Raw genomic sequence first — 9332 nt, forward strand, 5'->3', positions numbered from 1 at the left:
GATCTAAATTTCAAGTCCCACAGCAACCGGCAGTTTTTTTAAAAGTCAGTTCAATTTACAGAAACTCTGTGATTGATAAATTCTGTTACATCAGCTGACTGCATCTTTGTCTGACCACATGTTTAAAACCTGGATCTGAGAGACCACATCAGCTGGTAAAGGTAAACAACAACAAGAGTTAACTGAACACAAAGACAAAATATGCAGTTGTGTTGATGTCATGTGTCAATGTCCTGTGCATTTTTTTCAGGAACTCGCATGAAAAGTGGAACCTGAAAAGCAGAAGTGGGAACTTCACTTTTTTCCTCATTTCCTTACTCCCCATTTGCTTTAACTGATTTAAATGCAGCAGCTGGACTCGTGTTATGTTCTCCAAAACTCCAGGGACAGGTAAGAGTCTTCGTCTTTTTATACATGATGATGATTGTCAGATGCTACTTCCACATCTGGATCAATTCTGTGGCACAAACAGAAAATCAGATGTTTTCCTCCAGGTTGACATTACGTCCTGATTTTAGCAGGGAGCCACAATGTTGCCAGAGGACCTTCTGATGTCTCTGGAGGATTTAAGAGACAAGGAATTCAAGGACTTCAAATGGTATCTGCAGCAGCCGGACATCATGGGAGGTTACCACACCATCAAAGTGTCCAAGCTGGAGAAGGCAGAGCGGCGGGACACAGTGGATCTGATGGTGCAGACCTGTGGATTTCATGGAGCTCTGGAGGTGACCAGGAAGGTTTTAGAGAAGATAAACAGGAACGATCTGGTGCAGAGTCTGTCGGACACCAGCTCAGCAACAGAAGGTCAGTCAGTCATACTCTCTCTTTCCTGCAAGAGTGGGTTGACACGTGCAACACAATCCTCAAAATGAAATGATACATGTACAAACTAACAGCAAAAAAAGTAAAAGTAAAGAATGTATAGGTTACAAATATACTGTCATTTGACAATTATTGATTAAAAAAAGCTTTGATATTTGGCTTTTGCCAGGAGGCACCAGTGAAAACTGAATTCGCATCGAACTCGCAAAAATACCTGTAGAAAATATTTGATGGTTGATTTTGGGCCAGAACTGATCACATTATCAAACATAATTATCGGCTGAAATTTCATCATTGGAACAAAAACAATAATTTAACTTTCAGCCACCGATATATTCTGCATCTGTATTGATCGCAGCAGTACATGGTTTTAGTGCTTTTCCAGTTTTTTGTGATTTATCAATAAAAATAGAAACAAACTCTCATTGAAGTGATAAGTCTAATATAACAGATGATCTCTGTGTGTCTCAGTGAATGTCAGTGACGTCGGAGAGAACAGACGATCGTCCTCCTCTCAGACTGAAGGTAAAGCTGCTCTGGTCTCTGGCGTGTTATTATTACATCAATTCATTATTATTACTAGCAGTTATATAGCTGACAAATGTGATAGAAATGTATATTAATTAATTGCAGGCCTCATTTCTACTTGTCGTTCTTAGACCAGTGAAAAAAGTACAACATTTCATTCTATGTAGCATTATAAAGGTCTTTTGATGAGTCAAAATCACTTTAATACAAAGAGCAAACAAACTAGTTCTTGTGTAAATCTTTTGTGATTACAATAAATTTGCACCTATCAACAGGTAGATGAAGTATGAATGCTAACTGAGTTACCTGAGAAAAGATTAATACTTAAAGTTAGTGAGGACTTCACATCCACAATGAGGGATGACTTTAGGAACTGCTGCAACTCAATAAAAACTAGATTCTGAGAGTAAAGAAAAATAAGTAATAATATTTGACAGTTAAATTTCAAATATTCCGACAAAAATGTATTTTATTTTGAAAAATTACTGAACATTTTTTGAGTAAACTCGTACAACAAACAACAAGAAGAGGATGTTAATCTGTCATCCTGTGTGACAACATGAGGGAAGTGATGACATTATACTATTACATCAGTTTCATTTCAATGAGGAAATAAATTTCATCGTCAGCACAAGACGGTTATGCATTTTGCAACGAGAAAAGAGGCGTGCTAAGCCTCATTTATTTATTTACTTATCTCACACAGATGTGATTGTTCCAGTACCAGAGCCACAACCCATTTCATTTTACCAACAACTGCTTCAATCAAACCTCCAGGATACGTTTATGTGTGCACGGGAGGGGTGGGCACAGAAGAAGGATGAGCAGCGTCTGGATGATATCTACACACAGGTGTACATCACAGCTGGGGGCGACACACACATCAACACACAGCACGAGGTCAGGCTAATTGAGAACGCTGAGAAACCAGCAGAAATAGAAAAACCAATCAAACCTAATGAGATGTTCAAACACCCCACTGGAAGATATAAACCCATCAGAACAGTGCTGACCAGTGGGATTGCGGGAATTGGCAAAACATTTCTTGTGCGCAAGTTTGTGTTGGACGTGGTTGAAGGGAGAGCCAATCAAGACGTGCAGCTCATCTTCCTGTTTACTTTCCGCCAATTAAATTTATGGAGGGGACAAAAGTTTTGTTTGGCAGAGCTCATTCATGAATGTATCAGAGAGACCAGAGACATCAAGGAGGAAGCTCTTAATCACATCTTCACAACTCTGCAGTCGTCAGGAAACACCAACTACGACAAGAGTAAATTCAAACTCATGTTTGTTTTGGATGGTCTGGACGAGAGCCGCCTAGAACTGGACTGCTCCACCAGTAAAAACCAGAACCCAGACTTTGATGTGACCGCGTCGACTTCAGTGGACGTGCTGCTGACAAACCTCATCAAGAGGAATCTGCTTCCCTCCGCTCGCCTCTGGATAACCACACGACCTGCAGCAGCCAATCAGATCCACTCTGACTTCATTGACGTGGTGACAGAGGTCAGAGGGTTCACTGACCCACAGAAGGAGGAGTACTTCAGGAAGAGGTTCAGAGATGAGGAGCAGGCCAGCAGGATCATCTCCCACATCAAGACATCACGAAGCCTCCACATCATGTGCCACATCCCAGTCTTCTGCTGGATCACTGCTACAGTTCTGGAGGAGGTGTTGGAAACCAGAGAGGGAGGAGAGCTGCCCAAGACCCTGACTGAGATGTATGCAGAGTTCCTGGGGTTTCAGATTCATCAGACAAAACAGAGACATGACCAAAAAAAGTGCATTCAGTACATTAATTCATTGGCAAAACTCGCTTTCCACGAGCTGGAAAAGGGCAACTTGATCTTCTATGAGAAGGACCTAATAGAGAGCGGCGTTGATGTGAGCGGAGCGTCGTTGTGCTCAGGAGTGTTCACAGAGATATTTAAAGAGGAACGTGGGAGGAGGAATGACGCAGACAAGATGTTCAGCTTCATCCATCTAAGTGTTCAGGAGTTTTTGGCAGCTCTCTATGTGGAGACGGGGCTCCTTAACAGAAACAAGAATGTTTTGTCTGAGCTGGGGCAAACGTGTGGTGAACAGGTGAGAATGATTTTCAGCAGATCATCTATGACAAAAGTCCACGCGTTTGCTATCGACAAGGCATTGGAGAGTCCGAACGGACACCTGGACCTGTTCCTCCGCTTCCTCCTGGGTCTTTCGCTGCAGACCAATCAGACTCTCCTACGAGGTCTGCTTAAAAAGCAAAGAAGATCACAGACCAATCAGGAAACAGTGAAGTACATCAAGAAGGAGATCAATGAGAATCCGTCTCCAGAGAGAAGCATCAACCTGTTCCACTGTCTGAATGAACTGAATGATCGTTCTCTAGTGGAGCAGATCCAACAGTCCCTGAGATCAGGACGTCTCTCCACAGATAAACTGTCTCCTGCTCAATGGTCAGCTCTGGTCTTCATCTTACTGTCCTCAGAAGAAGATCTGGACGTGTTTGACCTGAACAAATACTCAGCTTCAGAGGAGGCTCTTCTGAGGCTGCTGCCAGTGGTCAAAGCCTCTAACAGAGCTCTGTAGGTCCACAGATAACTGTAGATACTAACAGTATCACATGTAGGGTTGTTTTCAATTAATGAAACACTTAGTCAACTGACAAGATGATTAATTAGTCGATTAATTGAACTTTCAAATTGTTTCTTCAGTGTGATTGTATCTCTACAGATTAAAAGAAAAAAAGATCACCCCCCCAAAATATTTTTTCACTTGCCTCTCGTGGGTCGTTTTCAAAGGCGAAAAAAAAAAGGTTTTTGTATTTTTTGAAAGTTTTATAAATTATATATATATTATACTTATATATTATGTAGACAATAAAAAACAGTAATGGTAGAGAAACATGTTCTTGTCACCCAAGACCTTAACGCACGATTGCTTTACTCATGAACACAGTGAGACCAACCATATGAATGTGATTAATTTACCACTAACTCTCCTTCAGGCTGAGCGGCTGTAATCTGTCAGAGAAAAGCTGTGAAGCTCTGGCCTCAGTCCTCAGCTCCCAGTCCTCTAGACTGAGAGAACTGGACCTGAGTAACAACGACCTGCAGGATTCAGGAGTGAAGCTACTGTCTGGTCTGAAGAGTCCAGACTGTGCACTGGAGACTCTCAGGTCAGATCACACTATGACATTGTGTTTCCCTATTGATGAAACAAACATGGGCTCTGCTGAGAAACTGTATAAAAGAGGGATATTCCTCTGGTTTCTACTGAACCGATATCTGGGACGATGAAGTAAAACAAGAAGGAAAATATGTGTTGTTTAATTTTATCAGGTTGAATGAAACTGGGCTCACAGAGGATTGCTGTGAGCATATCTCATCAGTTCTCAGATCCCAGTCCTCTAGACTGAGAGAACTGGACCTGAGTAACAATGATCTGCGGGATTCAGGAATGAAGCTGCTCTCTGCTGGACTGGAGAGTCCACACTGTACACTGGAGACTCTCAGGTCAGATCACAGTGTCCTACTTTTGTGCAACACTGGGTTGTACCCCAAACATTAAATACTCTATATTGCAGTTGCAGTGTGTTGAGCTCTCATGGTCAATGTAGCTCACTTACACTAAACATATCTGGGATGTTGAAGTAAAACAAAAAGGAAAATGTGTTTTTTTCTTTTCATATCAGGTTGAATCAAACTAGGCTCACAATGGAATGCTGTGAGCAGATCTCATCAGTTCTCAGCTCCCAGTCCTCTAGACTAAGAGAACTGGACCTGAATAACAATGATCTGCGGGATTCAGGAGTGAAGCTGCTCTCTGCTGGACTGGAGAGTCCACACTGTACACTGGAGACTCTATGGTCAGATCACACTCTGATGCTTTTCTGTTATACTGCATTGTACCTAAAACATTTAATCTCTATTGTCTTTTAAGTCTTTTGATATTTTTAGGTCTGCTTAAATGTTGACCACAGTTAGATTAGTGTATGTATATATTCTGAATGAAAAATAACATTGAATCTTGATGAAAATGTTTTTATTTTTATTCATTATTATCAGGTTAAATCAAAACGGACTCACAGAGAAATGCTGTGAGGACTTTGCATCAGTTCTAAGCTCCCAGTCATCTAGTCTGAGAGCGCTTGACCTGAGTCACAACAACCTGCAGGACTCAGGAGTGGCGCTGCTCTCTGCTGGACTGGAGAGTCCACATTGTGCAATAGAGACTCTCAGGTCAGATCACACTGTAATGCTATGTGATAGTCGTAGCTTAAACTAGTTAGCTAAAATATACAAACACCAGTCATTACTGCAGGTGACAAAATTAACACCGTATTGTGTTTCAAACATGAAATGTTTTATGGTCTATTTTTGTTTTGCATACCACATAGATAAACCTATAGCTGAAACAAAACTTTTTTTATTATTATTTTTTTTATTATTGTCTTATTACACAGGACTATTTCTTTAGTTTCAATAATCTGCCTAATCTTGGCCATGATCATATCATAAAATGTTAGCAATTTAAATTATAGAAACTATCAACAAATTAAGTTGTTAAATATACTGAACCATGTCCTATTGTTCTGAGACAATACATTTTTCGTTATTCATTTATTTCAGGTTGAATCAAACCATGCTCACAGAGAAATGCTGTCAGAATTTAGCACCAGTTCTCAGCTCCCAGTCCTCTAGTCTGAAAGAGCTGGACCTGAGTAACAACAATCTGCAGGACTCAGGAGTGAAGCTGCTCTCTGCTGGACTGGAGAGTCCACAGTGCACACTGGAGACTCTCAGGTCAGGATTCAACTTCCTTTTTTTAATCGATGACCAATTATTCTAATGAAATAATTCACACTTACAAAGAGTATGTGTGTGTCTCCAGGTTGTCAGGCTGTCTTGTCACAGAGGCAGGTTGTTCTTCTCTGGCCTCAGCTTTAAGATCCAATCCCTCCCATATGATAGAGCTGGACCTGAGCTACAATCATCCAGGAGACTCAGGAGTGAAGCAGCTGTCTGCTGGACTGAAGGATCCACAATGTAGACTGGAGACTCTCAGGTATGAACAGACTAAAATGCCTCCTTGGTGTTTAATGTTTATTTAACAGAGTGAAATTTATGAAGAGTAACTAGAAGCGTGGTGAATGGCAACTGCAAAATATAACATCGTAGATCTACATTTAGACAATCAGCTTTTTCCATGAAGGACTGTGAACACATCCCCAACTGAAATCACTTTAACTCCAGATATAAATTCAATTCATTCAATTGTCTGACTATTTGTAGCTTTTTGTCTCTTTTCAGACTGAACATCTGTATATCTTCAGCTACTTGTAGGATATTATCAATTTGTGTAGTTTTTGTAATTGATTGTTTTAATTATATTATGCATGTAAAAACCCGAAAAAAATGAACAAATTATTGATGAGGAAGTTTTTGAAGGTTCAGATTTTGTTTCCTCTTCCAGGTTGGAGCATGGTGGAGAGCAGAGGCTGAAACCTGGTCTGAGGAAGTGTAAGTGTGTCCTCACTTAGATTCATAAAAACAAAGCAGCGCATGTTAAAGATGTTTAAATACAAAGCTTGTGCATCTGCAGTCAAATCTCAGTTTGAGAGAAGATCCATCAGTTGTTTTAATGATAAACTGCTGCTGTGTTGTGTCTTGTTCTCTCCATCAGACGCCTGTGAACTCACACTGGACACAAACACAGTGAACACAAACCTCAAACTGTCTGACAACAACCGGACGGTGTCGATCGTGTCAAAGGAGCAGCCGTACCCTGATCATCCGGACAGGTTTGACCTGTGGCCTCAGCTGCTGTGTAGAGATGCTCTGACTGGACGCTGCTACTGGGAGGTCGAGTTGAATCGAAGAGTTTATTTATCAGTGACCTACAGAGGAATCAGAAGGAAAGGAGACGGTGATGACTGTGCGTTTGGACAAAACAATCAGTCCTGGAGTCTGATCTACACTGATGCCGACGGTTACTGTGCCAGTCACAACAAAAGAGCAGTTCGCAATTCCTCCTTATCTGGCATCTTCTCCCCCCTCAAAAGAACAGACCTCCCTCCTTCCTCCTCCTCCTCCTCCGTCTCTAACCGAGTAGCAGTGTATGTGGACTGTCCTGCTGGCACTCTGTCCTTCTACAGAGTCTTCTCTGATGCACTGATCCACATCCACACCTTCAACACCACCTTCACTGAACCTCTTTACCCTGGGTTCAGGTTTACACTGCATTGTTCTTCAGTGTCCCTGTGTTCACTGTAGGAAAGAAAACACTCACACTGCTGACAAAACACACACGAACGCTTTTCGTAAGTCATAATATAGTTGCTCATAATTACAAGGAAATGTGTCAGTCTGTTCTCACAGGACAAAGAAAAAGCAGCAACATGCCCTCTGAGGTGGCCCCACAGCAGAGCTAACATGATGCCCTTTAAATGAAGAAGATTTAGGTCGTTCTCCCACCTGCACTTTTTAGTCCAGTTAAACCGAACCCTGGTTGGTTTTCCCCCTCGGTACGATTTGTTTGTTCAGGTGTGAAAACAATAATCGCTCTCAGGTGAGGACCAACACAATCGCACCAAGACCCTTTCAAGGAGGTGGGCTTGGTCCGGTCCCAGATGAACTCTGGAGCAGTTTATTTTTGGTGTGAAAGAGCTCTGAACTGGATCTGACTCCACCAGCAGGTGAACCCACAAGTTTCATATTGATGGTTCCTGTAACCTTCTTCCTGTGTTTATTCCTGCTCCAGACAATCTGACAATCTGATGAAGGAACGTGTTCATCTGGTCTGTAATGATGCATTTTGGTTCCCTTGAATTTTTCTCTGTGTGAAAATAAACCGAATCTACAAGTTTACACTCATCACTGAATCGGAGCAGAGCAAACGGACTTTAGGAAAATTGCCATTTTAGATGCCGTTAAGTCCAACACACTATTTAAAAAATGTTGCACACTTGGAAACAGAATGGACTTCCAGGTGTGCATGAGTTTAAAATAATTCATTTAGTTAATTTCTTTCTGGAAATACAGAAACACAAGCACATCATCATAACATGGCTGCACACTGCAGGCTGTCTGGGTCTCAACCAAACGACCACCCTAAGATGCCCAGAATGCCTGTGTGAGTTTGAATCATTGTAAACATAAATTAACCTACTAATATATTACATTTGCTGTTGCACATAAAAATATATCAGGTGAACATTAATCAGATTTTGAATGAACATAATAATAACCCAAAACAATGAAAAACTAGACTCACCTCCTCGTGGTTGTCTGCCTCCTCCACTCAGACTAGCTCCAGATTACATCCCTGTTTATCTAGAGTCATATTAATATGAACTATTTGTGGGAAATTGTGTATAGTTGCTGTGTGAAGTCTTGAGTAATGGCTAAAAAGTGTTTTGTGAGGTCACCGTGATGTTGACCTTTGACCTTTAGCCACCAAACTCTAATCAGTTCATCCTTGAGTCTTGTGCCAAATTTAAAGAAGTTCTGTCAAGGTGTTACTGTTCCTTTTTTTTTTTTTTTTGTAAATCGAATGTTTAATTTTGTAAACATGGAACAGTAACAATGACAACCTCAGATGTTGTACAGATCGAGTAACAGACATTTTAAAGAATATAACATACCTCCTCAAGGGTTATTTAAGTAAATACAGTAGACTTTAATTACATAAACATCAATTACTCATTTCTATAGGAAAACCATATTCTGTTTGGATACAATAATAATAATGATAATAATAATGATAGTAAAGAAAATACATACAAGCAATACCACAACATTCTCAGTTAACAAATTATACAAATTATAAAGAGTATAAAAACTAAAATAAATAATATTTAGAGATAAGTTTATAAAGTTTTCTCTGGCCTGGACATTATTGACCTTTTTATTCATTTCTTCAAAATAAAGAAAACTTCGTTCCACGAGCCTGGAAGGCAAAATCCCGGGCAAAAATCCGCTTGAGTCACGTGATCT

At 40.6% G+C, this 9332-nt stretch overlaps 1 protein-coding gene across 1 annotated transcript; it reads left to right on the forward strand.

The window, feature by feature from the left end:
• Positions 1-589: 589 nt before the first annotated feature.
• On the forward strand, positions 590-8128 carry LOC111232937 (NACHT, LRR and PYD domains-containing protein 12-like). The gene is made up of 10 exons (XM_022760644.1): positions 590-804; positions 1294-1347; positions 2057-3920; positions 4343-4513; positions 4677-4850; positions 5030-5203; positions 5967-6140; positions 6229-6402; positions 6811-6857; positions 7021-8128. The coding sequence occupies exons 1-10, from the start codon at positions 621-623 to the stop codon at positions 7608-7610; spliced, it is 3606 nt and encodes a 1201-aa protein (XP_022616365.1). The 5' UTR covers positions 590-620; the 3' UTR covers positions 7611-8128.
• The last annotated feature ends 1204 nt before the right edge of the window (positions 8129-9332 follow it).

The sequence above is a fragment of the Seriola dumerili genome, unplaced genomic scaffold (assembly GCF_002260705.1).
Source record: "Seriola dumerili isolate Sdu_G_001 unplaced genomic scaffold, Sdu_1.0 BDQW01000349.1, whole genome shotgun sequence".
Lineage (NCBI taxonomy): Eukaryota > Metazoa > Chordata > Actinopteri > Carangiformes > Carangidae > Seriola > Seriola dumerili.

Bases quoted from the DNA above. Each gene is read 5' to 3' on its own strand.
- LOC111232937 (XM_022760644.1), top strand. From the start codon at position 621: ATGGGAGGTTACCACACCATCAAAGTGTCCAAGCTGGAGAAGGCAGAG. The intron at 805-1,293 runs GTCAGTCAGTCA...TGTGTGTCTCAG, and splicing joins CACCAGCTCAGCAACAGAAG to TGAATGTCAGTGACGTCGGA. The intron at 4,851-5,029 runs GTCAGATCACAG...TTTTCATATCAG, and splicing joins TGTACACTGGAGACTCTCAG to GTTGAATCAAACTAGGCTCA.